General features: G+C 52.6%; 1 protein-coding gene across 1 annotated transcript in view; it reads right to left on the bottom strand.

The window, feature by feature from the left end:
- The window catches only part of RAMP1 (receptor activity modifying protein 1), a 55,251-nt gene that overhangs the window by 18,994 nt on the left and 12,908 nt on the right, over nucleotides 1-23,349 (bottom strand). The window contains exon 2 of the mRNA XM_007966816.3: nucleotides 17,872-18,010. Coding sequence (XP_007965007.1) covers nucleotides 17,872-18,010 — 139 coding nt within the window. The remainder of the gene's footprint in view (nucleotides 1-17,871; nucleotides 18,011-23,349) is intronic.

Genomic DNA, 23,349 nt, shown 5'->3' with positions numbered 1-23,349 from the left:
GAACTGCCACAGTGCACCAGGAGGGTGAAGATGCCAAGAAGTAAGTGTGGTAGGGACCCACAGAGCCTCAGGCCCGCCTGGTTTCTGGGATGGAGGGGTGGCAGGGGGTTTTCACCCCCCAGCCAGGTCCAGCTGGGGCGGGGGATTCGGGAGCTGGCGCTGCCTGTCAGCAACATTCCGTGGTGGTCCTGGCTGGCCCAGGTCTGAGGACATATGGCCTTCGAGCTGCCCAGAGGGCCCTTCCACAGACAGCCTCGCCCTGGCCTAGCTCCCACCCCAGCACTGCCCCCGGCTCCTCCTGCCTCCTTCCCACAATGGCAGAAATCCGGCCTCCCTGTAAAGAGGTGAGTTCATATGTCCATTAGGCTTGAGGATAAAGGAAACTCTAATTCACTGCCGTATAATTAGTTTCAATCACAGTATCCTAATTAAAAACTACTTTAGGCTGGGCGAAGCAGCTCACGCCTGTAATCCCAAGACTTTGAAGGGCCAAGGTGGGCTGATCACTTGAGGTCAAGAGTTCAAGAGCAGCCTGGGCAACATGGCGAAACCCTGTCTCTACTAAAAATACAAAAAATTAGCTGGGCATCGTGGCATGCACCTGTAGTCCCAGCTTCTAGGGAGGCTGAGCCACAAGAACCATGTGAACTTGGGAGGCAGAGGTTGCAGTGAGCTGAGATCACACCACTGCACTTCAGCCTGGGTGACAGAGGGAGACTGTATCAAAAAAGAAAAAAGAAAAGAAGCTATTTTTATTTTTATTTATTTTTCTGAGACAAAATCTTGCACTTATCGCCTAGGATGGAGCGCAGTGGCGCAATCTTGGCTCACTGCAACCTCCACCTCCTGGGTTCAAGCAATTCTCTTGCCTCAGCCTCCAAGTAGCTGGGACTACAGGTGCATGCCACCACGCTCGACTGATTTTTGTATTTTCAGTAGAGACACGGTTTTGCCATGTTGCTCATGCTGGTCTCAAACTCCTGACCTCAAGTGATCCACCTGCCTTGGTCTTCCAAAGTGCCGGGATTACAGGTGTGAGCCACCACACCCGGCCGAAACTACTTTAGAAAGAGTAAAAAGCAGAATTTGCATTGCAGAAAATAAAAACAGATTATCTGGGAAAATGTATCCGGAAAGAGGATGTAACATGTACAGGTAGAAACAGTGCAAGACATGACAAAGAAGTGAAAGAAGGCAAAAATAATTCCAGTGGAGCACAGAGGGGCTAGAGGAGGGGCTGGAGGAACCAGGTTCGGAAACCTCAGCTATTGGGGAATGTCAGCGTCCGGTCCTGGAGAAAGGAGTCCGAGGAGGAAACTGCGCTCTGCACACCAAAGCCTCTGCAGGCTCAACGAGGCCATCAGCAAAACAAGTTCTCACAAAATGTTCAAACTAAAAAGAATACTGCAAGCAACCACGCCAGGAAGGAGGAGGTCAGATTTTAAAAATATACATAAATCACAACCCCTTCTGCCTTCTCTGATGACATCCCAAACACCAAGAGACAATGGAACAACAGCTACAGGAACTTCACAGAACAAAGTTGCTCCTTGGAGATTTATTATCTTGCCAAGCTGTCACTCACGTTGCAAAGACGACAGAGAGCTCCTTAGAAATTGTTGAATCCTGAGAATGTATTAATCACATGGTTTATTTCTAGGACCCACTTGAAATAATCGCCTGAATTTAAAAGGTAACATGTAAAAGGGAATGATGTTAAAAATAAGACACACTTGAATTAACAACCTATTTGCAAAGATAAGTAAACAAGAGCCCTATCAGAGCGAGGCTTATTACTGATAAAAGTATGCAAATAGTGCAACTGTCAGAAAAACGGCGTAAAAATTAAAAACCAAATTACATAGAAGACAGAAAGGACAAAGTGGGTTTTAGAACATTAATTGCAATCAATGAGGAGAAGGAAGAAGTGGGGGAGGCGAGAGAAGGATGGAGAGAGAGAGAGAGAGAGAGAGAGAGAAAGCCCAAAACCCAGAGATTCCTGTTCTCTCACACAAGGGAGGCCAAAGTGTGTGGTTGGACAATGTAAGATAATAAATACAAGATAAGAACATCTGTTTGCTTCACATTTCATGGCTGGTTGAATGACAAATAGCTTGCCAATATTTCGATAATAATAAAAGAGAAAACACGGGCTGGGCACGGTGGCTCACACCTGTAATCCCAACACTTTGAGAGGCCAACGTGGAAGGACTGCTTGAGCCCAGGAGTTCAAGACCAGTCTGGGCAACATAGTGAGACCCCATCTCTACAAAAAATAGAAACAATTTGCGAGATGAGGTGGTGCATGCCTGTAGTTCCAGTTACTTGGGAGGCTGAGGTGGGAGGATCACTTGGGCCCAGGAGGTTAAGGCTGCAGCAAACCATGATCACACCACCATACTCCAGCCTGTCTCAAAAAAAAAAAAAAAGAAAAAACACATGGTGTTTCAACAATTGAGAGGAAAGAAAAGTAATCAGCATGGAAAGATAAAAATTAAGAAGACAAAAATCAGAGTGCCTGAAGGCTGAAAAAATACAACTTAATTTCCTTTGTTAAAAGGCTCGCCATTCTCCAGAAGAAAAAATGAAATCCAGCAATAAGCTGTGGGCGAGAGAGGTCATTAAAACAAAATAGGAAGACTAAAAAGAGTTATCGGTAAACTTCAAGTAGTTGAAATGCTGGGATTTCAATGTTAATACGAAGCAAAAAATAACTTAGAGCAAAAATGATGACATGCGGTAAGGAGAGGTACCAGGATGAGAGACGTGGGTGATGGCAGCATAATTACATGGAATCTAAATGCCATAAAGACACAGCAAAACATATATGCAAATACCTCCAAGAAAAAGGAAGTAGAAATGATAAAAATATGATTATAAAAATAAAATACTTCATTATCAACTACATAAGAAATTCAGCAACACATAAAGGAGTTGAAGATCAAAACAAGGTAACATTAACGGCTGTTTTGGAGGGGATTACATGGAATAAACAGATAATTTATTATTTTTCAAGTATTCATGGTATGTTCACAAAAAGTCATCATATACGAGTCTCAAATAAAATCTCCATAAAAATACAAAAGCAGAAATGATTCAGGCTACATTTCCTCCCTATGGCAAAAAAAGAGATAAAGAACAAACAGAAATAGAAATAGTATATTTTATTTATTTATTTTATTTATTTTTTTTTTTTTTTGAGACGGAGTCTGGCTCTGTCGCCCGGGCTGGAGTGCAGTGGCCGGATCTCAGCTCACTGCAAGCTCCGCCTCCCAGATTTACGCCATTCTCCTGCCTCAGCCTCCCAAGTAGCTGGGACTACAGGCGCCCGCCACCTCGCCCGGCTAGTTTTTTGTATTTTTTAGTAGAGACGGGGTTTCGCCGTGTTAGCCAGGATGGTCTCGATCTCCTGACCTCGTGATCCGCCCGTCTCGGCCTCCCAAAGTGCTGGGATTACAGGCTTGAGCCACCGCGCCCAGCCTAGAAATAGTATATTTTAAAATATACTTACCTAAGGAAAAAATTGTCTTAAGAAGAAAGTCAAGAAGACAATAGCTGTCTATTCAGAAAATACAATAGGCGAAGCGCGGTGGCTCACGCCTGTAATCCTAGCACTTTGGGAGGCCGAGGCGGGCAGATCATGAGGTCAGGAGATTGAGACCATCCTGACTAACATGGTGAAGTCCCCTCTCTACTAAAAACACAAAAAATTAGCCGGGCGAGGTGGTGGGTGCCTGTAATCCCAGCTACTTGGGAGGCTGAGGCAGGAGAATGGCGTGAACCCAGGAGGCGGAGGTTGCAGTGAGCCGAGATCACGCCACTGCACTCCAGCCTGGGTAACAGAGCAAGACTCTGTCTCAAAAAAAAAAAAAAAGAATACAATGAAAAAAACTAACATATCAAAATCTATAGAAAGTGATGAATGAGGAAGGTCCTTAGAGAAACACATCACAGCCTTGAATGCTTTATTATGTTCAAGAAAAGTGAGAAAAATGATGAACTAAGGATTTAAATCATACCTTAGGAAAGAAGCAATTTCAAAAAAGGGAAAAGGGGGCAAGTGAATGATAAAAGTTAAAGAAAAATAATTTAGAAAAGACAAGGTGATGCAAAATGTAGCCTATTTTCTAAAGACTACAAAAAGGGGCATGTTTGGTTAATTAAAAAGTGGGCCTCCTCGATTCCTTCTGATGAATGAAATAGCATGTAAACAAAGAAAAAAAGGGGAAAGAAGAAAAACAGAAAAAAACAAAAATGGAGGCATAAACTTGAATCTAAGGGATATTAAACATGTAAAGAAACACTACACATCATGTTTCAGTTAACTGAGGAATCTGAAGGACACAGGCCAAATAAACACAGATGAAGACAACTGTTAAAACAAGAGCTAGAAAGGCAAAATAAATCAACAGTGGAGGAAGTAACTGGAGAAGGAAATCCCCCAAATTACTGAGGTTTGATGGTCTTAGTGATAAATTCATTCAAACTTCTAAGGAATAACTAATTCTCACATCACAAATTATTTCTGGCTGGGTGCAGTGGCTCACGCCTGTAATCTCAGCACTTTGGGAGGCCAAGGCGGGTGCATCACTTGAGCCCAGGAGTTTGAGACCAGCCTGGGCAACACAGTGAAACCCCATTTCTACCAAAATTACAAAAATTAGCCGGGTGTGGTGGTGCATGCCTGTAGTCCCAGCTACTCAGGAGGCTGAGGCAGGAGGATCACTTGAACCCAGGAGGTAGAGGTTGCAGTGAGCCAAGATCACACCAATGGACTCCAGCCTGGGTGACAGAGTGAGACCATGTCTCAAAAAAAAAAAAAAAAAAAAAAAAATTATTTCCCACCCTTGATTCTAATGGTCGGCTAGCATATCTATTCCATTAGGCAAACATGATCCTAACCCTAAAACCTGATTAAGGAAACACAAAGAGGAAAATACGGAGCTTCCTTATTCATCACTTTCTACACCCGTTTTACTGGGGAGGCCACAGAGGCTCACAGCGCTGAAGGAGGGATGCAGCCAGCGGGGTTCCTGCGGGCAGGCCCCACTTGGCACTGCATGCCTGGTCCCCACGGTCCATGGTAGTTTGCCTACTATTACGCTAAAAAGCAGTATCAGGTAACAACCCATCAAACTGTAATCCCAGCACTTTGGGAGGCTGAGGCAGGAGGATCGCTTTAGCCCAGAATTCAAGACCAGCCTGGGTAACATAGGGAGACCTGTCTCTACAAAAAACAAATATTAGCTGGGTGTCGTGGCACATGCCTGTAGTTCCAGCTATTTGGGAGGCTGAGGTGGGAGGATTGCTTGAGCCCAGGAGGTCGAGGCTGCAATGACTTTTTATGGAGTTTAGCAACATGATTCTTAAGTTCTTTTGGAAAAATAGGCAGAAAATATATCAAAGCATGCAAAACATAATGTAAAATATGATGAAAATGAAACACGGTAGGAGAGGCCTTCTAAATTGTAGGAAATATTGTAAAGTTGTGGTAATTTAAATGGCGTGGTACGACCCCAAAATGTAAGTAAAAACTATTTCAAATAGACTCTAACACATATAGGAAGGTATTATGTGTTAAATTAAGCAACACAAAACAATGGAGGTTGGCAACATTATTTAACAAATTCTGTTAGGATAATTGAGGTGGGAAGGAAATACATTTCTGTCCATCCACTGTGTTAAGAAGATAAATATCATTTCAAAACACAGAACAACTACAAACTCACAGAACATAATCTTGTGGGCATATGACTCTCACCACTGCAACAATGGAGTCTGCGGACAGTCACAGTTATGCAGAGATCACACGGCTACTGACTGATGAGGGGTGAATCGGAGCATCCATGTGTTCACAGATTAGCTAATTAACTACAATGTGGAAAATGAACATCAAAAGAAACACCAATGAAACAAGAAAATATTTAGAGCACAATGGCAAACAGTTAATATTTATATTCTTCAAGAATCTGTGGCCGGGCAAAGTGGCTCATGCCTGTAAACTTGGGAGGCTGAGGTGGATAGATCACTTGAGGTCAGGAGTTTGAGACCATCCTGGCCAACACGGTGAAACCCCGTCTCTACCAAAAATACAAAAAATTAGCCAGGCGTGGTGGCGGGTGCCTGTAGTCCCAGCTACTCAGGAGGCTGAGGTAAGAGAATCACTTGAACCCGGGAGGCAGGGGTTGCAGTGAGCCAAGATTGTGCCACTGCATTCCAGCCTGGGCAAGAGAGGGAGACTCCGTCTCAAAAAAAAAAAAAAAAAAAAAGAATTTGTAACAGAAGATTAAAAATACCTCCAATGGGCATATGGGAAATCTCTGTACTTTCCTCTCAATTTTGCTGTGAACCTAAACTGCTCTAAAAAATAAAGTCTTAAAAAAGGGAAAAAAGCACAGTGACTCACAGGACAAACAGGAAAGGTCATGGTGACGTAACTTGCACTTGAGAAGAAACAAATTTCAAATAACTGTCAGAGATTAGTTCAACTTTCCTAATTGCCAAAGACATGCAAATTAAAACTAAAGAGGAAATCTCCTTTTGACCTGCAAAACCAAAATCTCTACAAACTCAATACTCATGAACCTATGAGGAAATAGGCATTTTCATATGTTGCTGATAGAATTATAAACTAGTAAAATTCTTTAGAGGAACAACTGGCAAAAATCTATCAAGAACCACAGAATGGGTTCTTGAGCCAGGCATGGTGGCTCACGCCTGTAATCCCAGCATTTTGAGAGGCAGAGGTGGGTGGATTACCCAAGATCAGGAGTTTGAGGCCAGCCTGGCCAGCATAGTGAAACCTTGTCTCTACTAAAAATACAAAAAATTAGCCGGGCGTGGTGGCGGGCACCTGTAATCCCAGCTACTCGGGAGGCTGAGGCAGGAGAATCGCTTGAACCCAGGAGGCGGAGGTTTCAGTAAGCTGAGATTGTGCCATTGCACTCCAGCCTGGGCGACAGAGCGAGACTCCATCTCAAAAAAACCCCCCAAAACCACAGAATGTTCATGGTACATGCTACAGTAAGCCCACTTACATGAATTATTCCTCCCAGGAATGTTTAACAACAAAATTAATGTTAAAAAAAAAGGATATCTGTACACAAGTTCTTATAGTGTTGTCATTTATTTATTTCAGACAGGGTCTCACTCTGTCACCTGGGCTGGAATGCAGTGGCATGACCATGGCTTCCTGCAGCTTCAACCTCCTGGGCTGAGGCGATCCTCCCACTTCAGCCTCCTCAGTAGCTAGGACTGCAGGTGCGCCCACTACACTCAGCTAATTTTTACATTTTCTGTAGCTACGTGGTTTCACCATGCTGCCCAGGCTGGTCTTGAACTCCTGGGCTCAAGTGATCCACATACCTTGGCCTCCCCAAGTGCTGGGATTGCAGGTGTGAGCCACTGCGCCTAGCTGCATAGTTTCTAATAGCAAGACCCGGGAAATGGCTTTAACTCGAGCAGGGGTAGGGAACCACAGCGTGCCGGTGTGGCCTGCCCTGGAGGGAGGCGGCCTCCACTGCCTGGGCACTGAGGGTAAACTCAGTCTCTTTTTCAGAAAGTGCATGTTCCATTTTTTGATTGAGACAAGAAGCTGAAATAAGAGTGGACTCAGACCCAAGGCCTGTCCCAGGACGCAGCCCAAAGGGCACCCTGTGCTTAGGTCCTGCAAGACACTCAGTGTCCTCGAATTATGCACGGGGAAGGCTGCGAGGTGCCACTGCTCCCTGGAGGCCCTCCCACAGGGGACCGAGAATGTTGTTGGCCCTGCCTGTGCCTAGGAGATGTCTACCAACTGAGTGATGAATGGATAGATCCTGGGAGGTGCCACGGCCCAGCCTGGGGGCTGGAGTGAAGGTCAGCATTAGGAAGGGGCATCTGCTCCATACTCCACCCGCTGCCCTCCCCACACAGGACCCACAGCCAGAGGTATCGCACAAAAGGGCACATCTTCATCCTCTCTCCCCCACTCCCACCCCTTCCCCATGGGCAACCCAGGAGGCTGCCTTCGGGACTCAGGGAAGCCCCGTGTGCACAAGCTGGCCTGTGTCCCAGGACGACCAAGTCCCGTTTGCACAGCCTGGATGGTTCTAGGGCTTTCTGGGGGCATGGCTGCCGCAGTGGAGTGTCCACAGGGGAGGCAGGGGTGGAGCTGAGCTGCAACGAGCCCCCACCACCAGACACGTTCCACCTGCCCGCCCTTTCACTCACTGCCGGGATCTGCTTAGCGTCACCCCACGTCTGACCTTTCATGTTGACGCACAGGCCTGATTTCATCCCCAAACTCAGGAGGATGTGAAACCGGGCAGTTAATCACCTGATGGGAAAGATGCCATAGTGGGCTCAGTGCCACACTCAGCACTAAGTCACCCCAGGGTCTGGAGAAGGTCTCTCCATCTGTGCCTCCCCCCAGGGCCAGAAGACTTCAGATAAAAAGGTGCCGAGGATGACACAGTGGTCCCTGGGTGTGGAGGGGTGAGGCCAGCAGTCGCCCGCCCCAGTCGCAGCCTCCAAGCTCCCCCAGCATGAGGGCTCCTCTGTTGTGGGTCCTCACAGATGCATTTCTCCCAGAGCTTTCTGAGAAGGGAAACGGGGCTCCTCCTCCCCATCCCAGAGCCCCCCAGCCCAGCAGGCAGGTGTCATCAGATCTCTGGGGATCCTCATCAGAACCCACCACGGAGCACACATGTTAAGTGAGGCGACCCTGACCTGAACACATTCCAGGGGCGGCTGCCAAGGACTCTGAGCCCTGGTTTATTTCCCCAGTGCTGAAAACCAGCAGAAGGCGCTCCCTGCACAACCGCGGCCACTCGCGCCAAGAGACTCGGGGAAGGTGGAATGACACCCTCAAGGGGTGGCCTGGGCAGGGCCGGCATATCCCCAGCCACTGCCCCACCCTGCCCAGCTCTGGAGAGCTGTGTCTACAGCCCTTCCCCATGGGGACCGGGCACCCCAGCTGATGCCTGTGCAGGCCTCGGGAGTGGCGTCCTCAGGGGAGCCAGACTGTGCGAGCTGGATGGCTTTCCTGGCACAGCCACCTCCGTCTCTCCTCCTCCGCCCCCTTCTCCTCTGTAAGCCACAGCCTGGAGTCTACGAGGACCCGGCTCCCAGGGGCTCTTCCTGCTCCTCCCCCTCCCACTGGGCTGGCTGTCAGCGCTGAAGGCCCCGGGAGGTCAGGGGTCAGCAGCCGGGTTTCTGTGTCCCTGGGGTGTGCTCCGGAGATGCCTGGAAAGATTCTCCCACCCAGTGGGCGCAGAGGGTGGGGGAACAGGCATCCGGCCAGGGCTTTCCTCACAAGAACTGGCTTCACGCCCAGTGCAGACCACACAGAGAGGGGCACGGCAGGAGAGATGGTGTGGCGGTGGGCAGGGAGGGTGGTGGGCAGGAAGGGCAGCCTCGGCCTGGGCAGTGCTCACCTTTGGATCCTCTGAGACCTGGCTGTGCTGGGCACTGCCATTTGTCCTGTCCGCGCCTGCGGGCCTTCCGTGGAGCCCACGCTATTCCATCAGCACACACAGGGACAACAGCACCACAGCCACCAGCAGAGCAGAGGAGTCCCAGTGCTCGTGGGCACACAGCAAGTTCCAGGGTGGACACCTTCATGAACAAACCCACGAGGGCACTGAGGCAGCCCCAGATGCTGTGCTGGGAGCTCCTGATGCGCAAGACAGGCCTCAGGGAGGTGGGGGGGCTCCAGTGCCAGGCCGGGCAGGGGCAGGGGCAGGCGGCAGGCAGGACTCTGTGAACAGCACATCCCGAGACCTCGCGGGGTATCGAGCTCAGCAGGAATCCAGGAGGACGCCACGCCCTCAGTCCAGAGAGCCCTCGTGATTTCAGAAGAAGCCTGCCTCTCAGTTCCTGCTCAAATTCAAAACACAAGCAGCTGTTCCCATGTTGCTGCTGAGTTCTGAAGAATTTCCTGACTTGACTCTTTTAGCAGGAGACACAAAGAAGGCAGCAGGAGGGAGATGCAGCAGGCTGGGAAGAACCCCGAGGTGTTGGTGCACCCTGCCCAAGTCAACATCGTGTGGACCCAGAACGTCACGCCTGGCGCTGGCCATGCTGAGCCGCAGTACCACAGCAGGCACTGCAGACATTTGTCTCCCGTCCCGCAATTACCACGCCGGGCTGCAGCCCCACTCCCAGGGGCCTGGAGCCCCATCCTCTGGGCAGCTCCTGGGGCTGGGGGAGGGCCCATCATTGCCCAGCACGGGGTCAGCAGGGCAGGGCAGGATCCAAAGTGGCAGCCTCAGGTAACCAAAGCTGAGGTGACCTGAGGCTGCCATGGTCAGTATTTACAAACCTGGAAGCTTTAGGGCAGAGGGATGGGGGCATCCCAGCTGGTATGGAAGTGAAATCTGGTTCTCTGGGGCCCAGTGACCTCAGAAGCCTAGCAGGGCAGGCTGTGGCCCCATCCCTCTGGCATCTTCCCCCAGGACACCTTTTCCCTGCCTAAGATGGCACTCAGACCCTGAAGCTGTATCGGGTGGGGTGGGATAGGCGTGGCCGCTTCCCTCTTAAATCAGCCAGCATTTCTTGTTTGGATGAGGAAATCTGATGTGAGGCTTTTTAAAACCCATGTTTTATAGCTGAGTCCAGCACATTCCAGATTTTTCTCTTCTCTGTTCTGCCTTCTCTCTCCCTCCCCTGCAGCCACAGGAAGGTCTCTGGAACTGAGGGTTCCCGAGGACACATTTGTCATGTTTTCCATACCTCCTCAAATTAGATTGCAGCCCCAGTTAATACATTAAATCGCATCATGCCTCCATCAGCAAACCAAGGCTGCAGCTTAACAAGATGATAACCCCTGGTAAATGACACACCGACCAGCTTGCAGGGGAGCCTGGCCCCGCTGAGCTTATTCGGCCACTTTTCAGGGACCCGTTCCATGCAGCTGAGTGGAAGACACCCCACACATGTTAGACAGGGCTCAGGAATCACCCCCAAGCCTTGCTCACCACAAACAACCTGACAAAATCCACCAACCAGGTAATAAAGCAACAGGATGAGCAGAGAAGCGGGGTCACGGTCAGGGCAAGGGCTGTCCGAGCCCAGCAAGCACCTGCATGCAGACCCACGCCGGGCACCTAAGGTCCAAGGGCAAGTGCAGTGGCTACAAACGCTAAATGAGGAAAAAAAAAAAAAAAGCAGACCCACAGCCAGGGCAGGGACCCAAGAATGACTCTGTGCAGAGAAGTCTCTCTCTCTTTTTTTTTTTTAAATTATACTTTAGTTCTAGGGTACATGTGCACAACGTGCAGGTTTGTTACATATGTATACGTGTGCCATGTTCCTGTGTTGCACCCATCAACTCGTCATTTACATTAGGTATCTCTCCTAATGCTATCCCTCCCCCTCCCCCTACCCCACGGCAGGCCCTGGTCTGGTTCTGTCACCCAGGCTGGAGTGCAGTGGTGCCATCGTGGCTCACGGCAGCCTTAACCTCCCAAGCTTGAGTGATCCTCCTGCCTCAGCCTCCCAAGCAGCTGGGCCTACAGGTGTGCAACAAGATGTACAACTAATTCTTACTTTTTTTATAGAGATGGAGTCTCACTTTTTTGTCCAGGCTGTTCCCAAACTCCTGGGCTCAAGTAATTCTTCTGCCTTGGCCTCCCAAAGTGCTGGGATTATAGGCGAGAGCCACTGCACCAGGCCATGAGGAGTCTTCCACTCACTTTTTACTTCTATTCAATGTCCTGAGTAAAGCAGGGGTCACCTCTTTCCCATCTGCTTTGATAGAGGAGGCAAGCCTGCCAGGCCGGCACCAGGAGCTGGCACGAGCATGTCTCAGTCCCCACTTACTCCTGTGTGTGTATCCCACAAAAGGCTGGCCGGCCGCATTTGTCTGTGTCACTCATGGGAAGGTGAGTCCCCTTTGACACACAGCTGTTGTTAAATGAGATCTCTGATTTCAGAAGAGTCTGGAAGCTTCCCTCTGCCATATACCAAGATACCTGCAGGCCCAGCCCAGGGCCCCGGGACAGCTGTGACTTTGGGCAGCAGGCATGTGGTGGCTCTGGCCTGAGGCTCCTGCCTTCAGAGTCCCCTGCCCTCCATGTCAGCCTGGTTTTGGATACCAGACCCCAATAACTGCCTGGTTTTGCTCGCTTGCCTTCTGCCCCAGCTGCCAAGCCTCAACTGCACTTGGCTTAGAGAGGGGCCTTTCCCAGAGCCTACGTCCCTCATCAGGTCACCTGCCTGGCTCACAGTCCTTGGGACCAGTTGGGACCCTGCTCGCTCAGGAGCAGCCCCTGAGAGCAGCCGGCTGTCTGGCTGCCTGCCAGTCGGCCTCACTTTGGGGTCCTGCTCATCCAACAGACACAGTGCCACCTGCCCACACCTGGCGATGGCTGCCTGCAGGCAGCCTAGTGCCTCTCACCCTATTTGTGCCTTTGTGTTCTCTCCAGGGCCCTCTTCTCCACCAATCACTTGGACAAATGTGCCCACCCTAGAACCCCAGACCCTCACTGCTATAGGAGACCCCTGGGAGGCTGCCCTTGGCCCACTGCCAGGCTTGGCAGTGTCTCAATGTGATGGACCGCACCAGGTTGGTGGGGACATTGCCAGGGTGGAGGCAGCACCTGAAGGCTGGCATCCCCATCTCAGGAGGCCACAGTTATATGGCAGCAGGGCATCCCTCCACCTCCGCTGGGAACCAGGAGGGAGCCATGGGTACCAGCTGTGCGAGCCTAGGCAGGTGAAGCAGCAATCGCAACCGCTCCACCTCCGCCAGGCTGCTGCTGACCTGAATAAGTCAATGTAAGTTACGTGCTCGACACAAAGCCCGGCACGTGGTAATAAACGCCAGCTACAGTAAACGCGTTTCTTGGAATAAGTTAAGGGATAATTAGGTAAACATTCAGCAGGCGGTGAGGACTCATTGATAGTTTGGAGAATAAATCAATATGAGATGCAGGTGAGATGAGGAAGGTTTGGGAAAGGGACGATTAAAGAAGGCAAGGGCCAAGTGCACAGGGAAACTTAGTGCATGACGAAGGTGGCATCTCAGGTCACCGGGAACAGAGATGGATGTTTGCATAAATGGGACAAGCGGGTAGCCCATCCAGAAAAAGGTAACATTTGATTCACAGTTCACACTGTACACAAGAATAAACTGGAATAAACTCTGACGGGCCGAGGATTTGGATGGAAGCAGTGGGATCACACAGGATAGAGACAACCTGGCAAATTCCTCTTTTCCCTTAATGTGGGAAGCGGCTTTCCGTTATGACTCCACTCCAGAGGCGATCAAAGATGGATGTTTTTGACCACATTAAAAAAAATTGTGTGGCAACAAAAACACCAAAAGTCAAAGTTGAAAGACAACCAACGAACTAGGAGAAAATGTCTACTGTACATGAGAGACAGAGGCCTAACCTCTCATCTCACATCCAAAGAACTCTGTAAGAAGGACCTGATAGAAAATAGGAAAAGACACAATTTGCCAAAAAGATAAAAGAACGACCTGTAAACATACGAAAGATGTTCAGATTCGCTCCTAAGTACAGAAATGCAAATTCACATGCTGCTGAGACATCGTTTCTCACTTATCAGACAGCGACACTTCTACTGTACGACAACACAGTCTGTTGGTGGGTCTGGGGAAACGGGCACCCCACACGCTGCTGGTGGGAATGCAAACTGGCATAAGCCTTCTGGAGGGACATTGCAAAACCTAACACGTTCCTCCTGCTCTCACCTCTGGTCCTGCGACTCCACTTCTGGTATCTATTCTGAACAGTCAGCTCTGGTGCTGGGAAAACACGGATGCACGAGGCCACTCACGTCGATGCTGAAATGGGAAAATACTGGCCACAACCTAAGTGCCTCCGCTCACTTGGCTTCTGCCCCGGCTGGAAGGAAAATGGCTGAAAAACTGCACGGTGGAGTACTATACAGCTGTAAAAATGAGGGAGGAGGCTCCCTCTGCACTGACAAGGAGAGATTTCCAGATTATGCTGTTAAGTGAAGAAAAACCACAGTACAAAGGAGTGTTAATCGTATACAACCCTTTATACAAGAAAGAAGGGGATCTAGGAAGAAATGCAGGCACCTGCTCATTTGTGCAAAAGATATACAGGAAAGAAAGACCAGAAACTGATGAGATAAGTTTCCCACAGGAATTGGGTGGGAACAGGGTGAAAGGAATGAGAGAAATGGGAAGAGGCAGTAGGAGGAGGGACAGTGCCAGTTGTCTGAACACACCTTTGCGCAGAGAGCTCTGCCCTTGGAACCAGTGTGATGATTAGCTTTATGTGACAACTTGGCCAGAGTACAGTACCCAGTGACTTAGTCAAACACTCATCTAGATGTCACTGTGGGAGTATTTGGGAGATGTGGTTAACATCTATCATCAGCTGTCTTTAAGGGGATAATCCTTGATGCTGGGGGTGGGGCCTCGCCCAGCCAACGGGAAGGCCTTACCAGCACGTTCGGAAATTCTGCCTCAAGAACCCTGCATCAGCTCCCAAGACCCTCCAGCCTGCTGGCCCACTGGGCCCCATGATCAGGCAAGCCAATTTTTTTGAAACAATATTGTTTTACCCAGCCTTTCTCAATACTATGGCTTAAATAGAGATTCACCCATGTTTTATTCTAGCACCCATATGGTTCCGTGGGTTCCATCTAAATCCCTGGGGTGTGTGTATACCCACACATACACATATATGGCTTGGTCTCTAGATACTATTCTCCAACAAAAGGAACCAGGGTTCCTTGGAAAAATGACTGACTTCAGGGCTGGGGCACAAAATGTATAAGATAAGCCTGGAACATCTTGTGGTACCAGAAGAAGGAAAGTGCTCAAAAAAAGCCAGGGGCAATGTCAAAAAGACACAAAAAAGGCTCTCCAATAGCCCAGCCTGGGACCAACTTAAGGGGCCTTGTGATAGCACTGGGCCCCCCGGACGATCCAGATTCTCCCATCTCAAAGCCACCTGATTAGTGTCGCCAGTTCCGTCTGTGACTTCATTCCCCTTTGCTGTGTAATGTGACACACTGACAGTTCCAGGAATTAGGCGTGAACATCTCGGGGGGGCATCATTCTGCCAAATGCAGACCCCAGGGGCTGGCAGGCCTGGGCCGACCTGCTGAGATGCTGTTGTGATGTGGACTTTTCCTTCTTGGTTCCTAAAATATCTTGATTTTTTTTTTTTTTTTTTTTTTTTTTTTTTTTTTAGACGGAGTCTTGCTCTGTCACCCAGGCTGAAGTGCAGTGGTGCTATCTCGGCTCACTGCAAGCTCCGCCTCCCAGGTTCACACCATTCTCCTGCCTCAACGTCCCCAGCAGCTGGGACTACAGGTGCTCGCCACCACGCCCAGCTTTTTTTTTTGAGATGGAGTCTCACTGTCGCCCAGGCTGGAGTGCAGTGGCACGATCTGATGTCACTGCAACCTCCACCTCTTGGGTTCAAGCAATTCTCCTGCCTCAGCCTCCCGAGTAGCTGGGATTACAGGCGTGTGCCACCACACCCAGCTAATTTTTATATTTTTAGTAAAGACGGGGTTTCACCATGTTGGCCAGGCTGGTCTGGAACTCCTGACCTCAGCTGATCCACCTGCCTTGGCCTCCCAAACCGCTGGGATCACAGGTGTGAGCCACAGTGCCTGGCTAGATTTTTAAAAAAATTATTATTATACTTTAAGTTCTAGGGTACATGTGTACAACATGCAGGTTTGTTACATATGTATACATGTGCCATGTTGGTGTGTTGCACCCATTATGGGTGCACATGTATAATAATAATAAAAAGAAAGAAAGAAAGAAAATTTCTCTAGTTCCAGCTATTGCCACTCGGCTCCTCCGAGGATGGCGAACTCTCTCTGGCCTCAGTGCTAATTATTCCTGTTTGCGCTCTGGCACTGTCGGAAGCCATCTGTGGTGGCTTCCATTTCTAAGGACACCCCACCATGGCTGCTTGTAGAACATTGCGTGCGTTACCCTGCTGTCTTCTGCCAGGCCTCTGGTTCACAATCAATCTATACAAATCAACCATCACTTCCACAGAGCAGGCCGGGAGAGTGCTTTTCTCCAGGGGCCCCCCACTGTGCCTTCCCTGGATCGTAATAAAATGCAATCTTAATTTAAATACAAATGACTCAGCTGTGGCAGAAAGCCAGTTAGCCTAAAGAACAGGCTGTTCTGATTTTTAACAACCTCTCCCTGCTCAACTCATTTTTCAGCTTAGAAAAGGAGACCCTGAAATCTTGGAGAAGCCTTGAGTACAGTAGAGTGAGGAGACCCTGCTGAGGGCACAGGCAGGCCCCCAGAGACCCCAGAGGGTTGGGGTGGGCTCCCTGGTTCACTGTGTCTCATCAGGGGCCTTTGAGGCTGCAGCCGTGACTTTGGCCCTCCCACCTTCGGGAGCGCCAACTCTCCCACCCGAACCGGGGCAGAGGGTGTGGAGTTTCCGTTGTTTAAATCCCAGGATGCACACCTGCATATACCCCACGACTTCCTACTTTTTAAAAAGTTTGGGCTCCCAAGGTAGAGAGTTGCCTCAACAACAGTGCATTGAGCATGGACTCTGCTGGGACCAAAGGAGTTCCCCGGTGTGGACGAAGCTGGCAGAGAGCACACAGCTGACGGGAGAAAACAGAGGCCACTTAACTGCCAGCCTCAGTAAGAGAGAAGAGGGCAGGCTGTGGCCAGCAGGGCTCTGAGGGTACAGGGAGGCCCAAACCCAGGCCCAGAGGGGTAGTGGGAGCTACCCAGCCATGGGCTTTCTCCCTGTGCTCACACCAGCCCGCAGCCCACAGGGGAGGGGTGATGAGCCCAACCAGGTATCTTCAATCCCACAGACATGTGCCAGGTGTGTCCTGGACCCTCAGGGTACACCACAGCCACATGCACTCTTGGTGTGGGACCTTGGTGCAACCTTTCCTCCGTGAAGACCCTCCCCAGGGCCTCCTCCCTGCCCCTGGCCCTCCGTACTGGTCCCCAGGGCTCCCTTTCTCTCAGGCACTGGGGAAAGCACTTGTCATCAGTGGGGCACCAGGACTTGCACTGCGCTGTGAACCGACAGACGGATTTCTATGTGAATTTCGCGTGGCAGGGAGGCGGTGGCCGTCAGCTCCACACACCCGCTGTGGACCCCACTACTCACCCACTGCAGCCCCAGGACACCCCAGCACCTCCCACGGAGGCAGAAACAAGGACTCGAAAGTCGATCGCGGACATGCCGAGTTCTGATCCCTGCTCTGGAGGCAGAGGAGCCTGGGCCTGCTGGGGAGAACCCCCAGGCCTGCTGATGGGGGCCCAGTACCCAGGAGGCTGAGGGAGGCAATGAGGGAGTCCCTCAAGGGGGAAGAAGGGCCCTTGGGCAGGAGGACCGGGCCAGGCGGGGAAGGGTTTGGCTGAAGTCATCCTGCTGGGGGCTGTGGGTGGTGACAGCCTGCTCCATTACCAGAAGCTCTTAGCCCTGGACAGGGTGGGGCCAGGAAGGACAGCTTTGGCCTGACCACGGGGATGGAGGGAACCAGCAGGGATGTCCCTGAAGCCAGGCTCCAGTCAGAGACCTGGCCACCCGGGCACAAGACCCTCCTGTCAGTCATTCCCCACGCGCCTGCGGTTGGAGAGGCCATGGGCATCTCTGGCTGGACATGGCCCAGTCTGAACCCTCCGCGTTCCCTGCCCTAGGTCTCCACCATCCACCCAGAGGAGATTATTGAGGCCGCGGCCTCCTCCCACCGCCACTCTTCACATCCACCTGCCACCGGCTCCCTCCTCTGTCTTCATCCCGGCACCCCCTGGGGAAGAACCTTTCCGGGGTCTAGAGAGGATCCTCCATGGCCCCCATGTGGTCCACCCCTCCCCCGCTTGCCCCCTCCCTCCCCAACCGTGTCCTGCCCACCAGCGGCCATGGGACTCACCCGATGGTCCTGCCCCAGTCACACCACAGCGTCTCCCCGACGGCCTCCATGTCTACCTGGAACTGGGTGAGGCAGAGCTCCTGGAGGAGAGCACCGTAGTTAGCCTCCTGGCAGGCAGTGGCCATGAAGAGGTGATGGGCTGCAATAGACATGACCATGAAGAGGTGATGGGCTGCAACAGAGGCCTAAGGGCATCACCGCTGGCCCACCCGCTCCCCGCAGCCCAGGCTCCATGAGAATGGGGCCTCTGAGAGACCCCTGGAGAGAGCAACTGTGGCTCCAAGCGGACGCTCTTCATCAATCGTTCTGTGACCTGGCAAAGGCCCTCCCTGCCTGCTAAAGGTGGCTTGGCCCTCAGTGCCAATGCCAGCTTGGGACAGGGCACTTCCCATCCCACAATGCCACTGGGCTGCCCCAGGCATGGGCAGCATGAGAGGGGCCTGGCTGCCCCTGTTCCGCTGGTACCTGGGCATGGGCTGGGCTGTGCCCCCCCAGCCCAGGAGCTGCAGGCACGTCTCCTGTCTGAATATCTGTGGGCTATGAACCAAGCTGACCAGCAGAATCACGAACTGTGCTCCCTCCTCCTGCCTCAAGCCATACACCAGAGCAAAAGTGACCTGCCCAGCGGTGCCCCGCACAGAATCAGAGTTCACTCATTTACCCCGTAGCTTGCTACTGGCTGGGGGTGGGCGGGGAGAGCATGGACCTTGGTCCCCCACCCACCAGGCCTCTTCCTCCTCAGGCTGAGCCCAGCTTTCTTGGCCGATCCGTAGGGCAGCTGGGCGCAGGGGCTTTGCATTCCCTGTTTAGAGCTTGGCTCCTGGCCCTCCCACCATCCCCAGGTCCCCCTCCTTTTCCCCCCAGGCCATGCTGCGTATCCTCTGCCCGGGGTGACTCCCAGCCCCACCCCTACTGGCCTGGCCCTTCCGAATTCCTGGAAGGAGCTTGGTGCTGGGAGGCCAGGGCTGCCCTGGGAGACGCTGGGGGCACCCAGCCCCAGCAGCCCGCCGCCTGGCCCCACCCTGGGCCTCATGAGTGAGGACACCAAGCTGCCCCTTGCAGCCTCGGGCCCAGGGAGCCCACCCAAGGAGAGGTGGCCACCCTTGGGCAGGCAGATTGGGGGGGTTCTGCAGTACCAGTCTCTGGCATGTGGCCCAGGGAGGGGTGTGAGCTTGAGAGGCCCCTCAGGCTGCGGAGTAGAACGCAGAGGAGCTGGAGCTGCCCTGATGCGCCGGGCACCCCGGAGCTCTTCACCGGCGGCCACCTCAGAGTGGATCTGGCTGCGATCGGCAGTTTACAGATGTGGGAACTGAGGCTTTGGGGTTCAGAACCGGGCCCCAGGTCCCATGGCCGGAAGTGGTGTGGACCAGAGAGCAGACCAAGTGGTCTGGGCACCAGGTGGGAGGCGGGAAGCACAGGGAAGGGCCTGAGGTCCCTGGAGGTGCACCTGAGGGAGGGCGAGCAGGTGGCCATGTGGGGGTGGGGTGGGGTGCTGTCACAGAGCACCACTCCAGGCCCAGTGGCTGGTGTCAGGGTGAACAGATCCCACACACTGCACACCTGGGCACTGACCTGGCCCACAGCTGCTAGAGAGAGCAGAGTGCTGACCAGGGAGGCTGAGCCCTGGCCTGGGCCGAGGCCATGAGTGGGTCCCAAAGAGCCAGGTGTGTTGGATCAGGGACATTTAGCCCAGGAAGCCAGGGAGGAATGTGGGTGTGGTTGGGCCTGCATGGAAGGCTGGGATTGGAAAAAGCCCCTTGGAGGAGCTCAGGACAGGACCTGCTGGCAAGCAAGACAGAGTCCCCCCGCCCCCCACTCCAGCAGGTCACCCACCCTTGACCCCTGGCATGAGCACCCAGCACTGGAGTCTGTGGCCACAGAGGGAGCTGCACCTGCCCCTGGGAAAGCTGAGGGCAGAATAGTCTCCCCCCAGCGCCCCAGGGACCCCTCAGGAGTCTCTGTACCCACCTGAGGGCATGCTGCTTCCTGACAGCACAGGTGTGTCCCCACTGTGTCCACACCAGCACCGTGAGTGCACCCTGGGGCCAGCTGGTCCCACTGTGGATGCACCCCCACCCTGGGGGCTTCTTTCACCCACAGTCAGGGCAGCCTTGGAGAAAGGGCTATTTCTGACACCTGCCCCATCACAATGCCCCCTAGGAAAGCCCACCTAATGGGGACAGTGATGCCCCAGGGGCTCCTCAGAGCTCAGGAGGGCTCAGACACTGACTCGTCAACTCATGGAAGGAATTCCAGGCTGCCTGTCCAGCTGCACTTGGAGAATCGTCCCTCTGTTTGTCCCCCACCCCTCACTGCTCCTGGCATCCTGCCCCCGCTCACTGCCTTTCTCTTGTGAATCCCAGGCCCCAGTCCCACCTGCCCTCCTCCACTGCCACGTCCTCCAAGAGGCCCCCGGCTGACCCTACCTGTGGGAAGCCATCCCCCACCCTGTCCCCCAGCCCATTTCCTCAGAGCCTCTCTCAGGGCTGGTGGAAGGTCTCTTTCTTTTCTCAGAACCCTCTTGGCCGCCCTCTCATCTCCCACTCCTTTCTGACTCATGCATACATCCTCCCTGGCACCCAGTGGCTTTGCACATTAATATTTGTCAAATGAAGCAGTAAATAAGTAAGACAGCCATATCCGGCTTTCTCAGTGGCCATTCTGCCTGGGAGTGAAGCAAGTGTGCCTCACGCTGTCCTGCGTGGAGTGGACAGATTGGGTGCCAGGGTCACGAACCACTGCGGACTCCCCTCCTCCTCTGGAAGAGCCGCTGTTAGGACGAATGAAGATGAACAGGCATGTCTGTGCCTCAGTCAGGATCCTCGGCTGCACGCAACAGAAACCACTGGGGCTGGTGTGAGCGGTGGAGGATCTGGTAAAGGGACCCTGGTGGCTCCCAAGTCCCCAGGAGGGTCTGGGAAGTGGGGTCTGCACAATCGCCCTGCAGAGCCAGTCCCCATGGGGAGGCCGAGCTGCTCCTTCTGGCGGGGTCCCTAACAGGCAAGGGGAGTGCAGGTGCAGGGGCCAGAAACAATGGCAGTGGTCCCTTCACCCCAGGCCACAGGGTGTCCTTCCCTGTCATATTCAGGTCAGTCTCCTGCAGTCCCCTGGGCTGTCCCGAGCAGCTGCCTGCCCCCAACCTACTGGGCCTTCCTGTCCTGCAGCCCAGCCAGTTCTAGCTTCCACCACCCATTCAGCCCCCTGTCCTGGTCTGGCTGCAGGGCTGGTCCGGTGGCCTTGACCCTGGCCTGGCTCTGGGCTGGTCTCTCCTGGATGCTGCATCCCCCAACTCTCTTAGAGCCACTGTGCCTGCCAAGGGGCGGGACTACCAAGCCCAGCCCATGTTCCTTGCTCCCTAGGGACAGAGCCCTCCCCGATCAATGCTGCCCGTTCTTTCCCGCCCTATGCGAGCCCAGAGTCCCACAGCTGGGATGAGGCCAGGGGCAGCCGTTCAGGCAAATCTGGAAACCAGTTTCATTTTTCAGGTACAGGCGAAGAATGCTTGGGTTTTTCTTAAACGAGACTGATGTGGTTTCTTTCCTTGGAGAGAGAGGTAACATCAAAGTTTTAAAACAGAATAAATTGCCAAAGTTTTAAAACAAGCCATTCAGGGCCAAGTAGGTTCCATTCCTCTGTGTGACGGCAAATGTAATCATTCATAAATCACGTCTTTGAAAAGCCGTGCGCAGAGGTTGCTGGGTAGACGGCTGCATTCCTCGCTCCGCACTCGGCGTGTTAAGACAGGAACCTTTCCCCGAGCTGTGCATAAGTTAGGCACTCAGTGTTGCTTGGGGGAGTTCAGAGCAATGGCCTCCCTCTCCACAGCAGGCCAGCGCCCCTGAAAAGAGCACACATAGCAGGCACCCCAAAGGTGGAGGGCCCCTCAAGCAAAGTGACAGGGTGGGGACAGAATTACGGGGCAGCCGGGCCCCCCATAGGGGACCCCTGGACTCAGCTCATCAGACGTTTGGACGAAGGAGACAAGAAGCACAGAGCTGATGGGTCTCAGACTCAGCAAATGCACTTGACGTCTGTGTTTGTTCTGTGCCACATGGGGCAGGAAAGGCCAGTTCTGTAGCTGTGTATTTTAGGTTTGTAGAGAGAGAAGCTCAGACCCCATCACTGTCCTCCTCCCAGCTGGGGTGGTGGCTAAACGGAGAGTGCAGGTCGGGTTCTAGGATAAGTTCATGCAAATTCCTGAAGCCTCCCTGCTCCCCTCCCAGCAGCCAGTCCAGGATGCTGACAGCTTCAGCTCACAGGCCACGTCCTGGCCTAAGTCCCTTACATCCACTAGCCTATTTATTTTGAGACAGGGTCTTGCTCTGTTGCCCAGGCTGGAGTGCAGCAGCACAATCATGGCTTACTGCAGTCTTGACCTCCTTGGGCTTAGGCGATCCTTCCGCCTCAGCCTCCTGAGTAGCTGGGACCAGAGGCACATGCCACTACACCCGGCTAATTTTTCTATTTTTTGTAGAGATGGGGTTTCCCCACGTTGCCCAGGCTGGTCTTGAACTCCTGGGCATCGTCCCACCTCAGTCTCCCAAAGTGCTGGGATTACAGGTGTGAGCCATGGTGTCTGGCCACTATTAGCCTATTTAATCCTCGCAAATAATCCTTATGGCAGGGACAGAGGGGCTCAGACAGGTTAAGAGTCACACAGCCCAGGAATGGTAGAGCCCAGATGCAATCCTTGGAACCTTATCTCAGAACACGCGGGAGGCATAATGAGGTCAGTAACCTCTTGCGGAGACCCCAACAGCAGCCCTAAAGGCTGTGGGTGACCCAGGTCTGTGGAGGCCCTGAGACTCTGGGCCAGGAGCCCTGGCTGAAGGCGGGCTTCCTCAGGGTGTCTGCCTCCCTCAGGCTTCCCAGGAGTGGCTTCGGGGGCTCTCACTGGGCACGCGTGAGTCCCACAACCTGGACAGTCACCTGGCCACTCCACACTAGTGCCCAGCAGTACAGGGGCCCTGGGAGAGTGGGTGTGTGGCCACCGTCACCGCCACTGAGTGGGCGACTTTTGCAAAGGGGCATGGACTGAAGAGAGCACGAGGTGCCTCTGGCAGCACCAGGGCAGGCCGAGAACAGGCTGCCGAGCTGCCTCTCCTCCCCGTGCGAGGCCCTCCTGGGCGGAGGGGCTGGCATCGTCCATCTAAGTGCAGGCTCGGTCCACACTCAATCCTGAAGCCCCTGCTAAGAACCGCTACCGGCCTTAAGACATGGACGATACCCTCGCAGGAGGGCGGAACGATGGTCATGACTGTAGTAAACTATTCTCAGCATCTCTCCTTTCAAAGAAGCCTATGTTTTTTCTCTTCTAAAACACACCTTTACTGAAGTATAGTTTATATACCACAGATTCACCCGTTTTATATAGACAATTCAATGATTTTTAATAAATTCACGAAGTTGTACAACCATCACCATATCTAATGGTTTTCCTTCTTTATTTTTTTTGAGACAGGGTGTCATTCTGCTGCC

This window comes from Chlorocebus sabaeus, chromosome 10, assembly GCF_047675955.1.
Source record: "Chlorocebus sabaeus isolate Y175 chromosome 10, mChlSab1.0.hap1, whole genome shotgun sequence".
Taxonomy (NCBI): Eukaryota; Metazoa; Chordata; class Mammalia; order Primates; family Cercopithecidae; genus Chlorocebus; species Chlorocebus sabaeus.
This window is presented reverse-complemented; position numbering and strand designations above follow the sequence as displayed.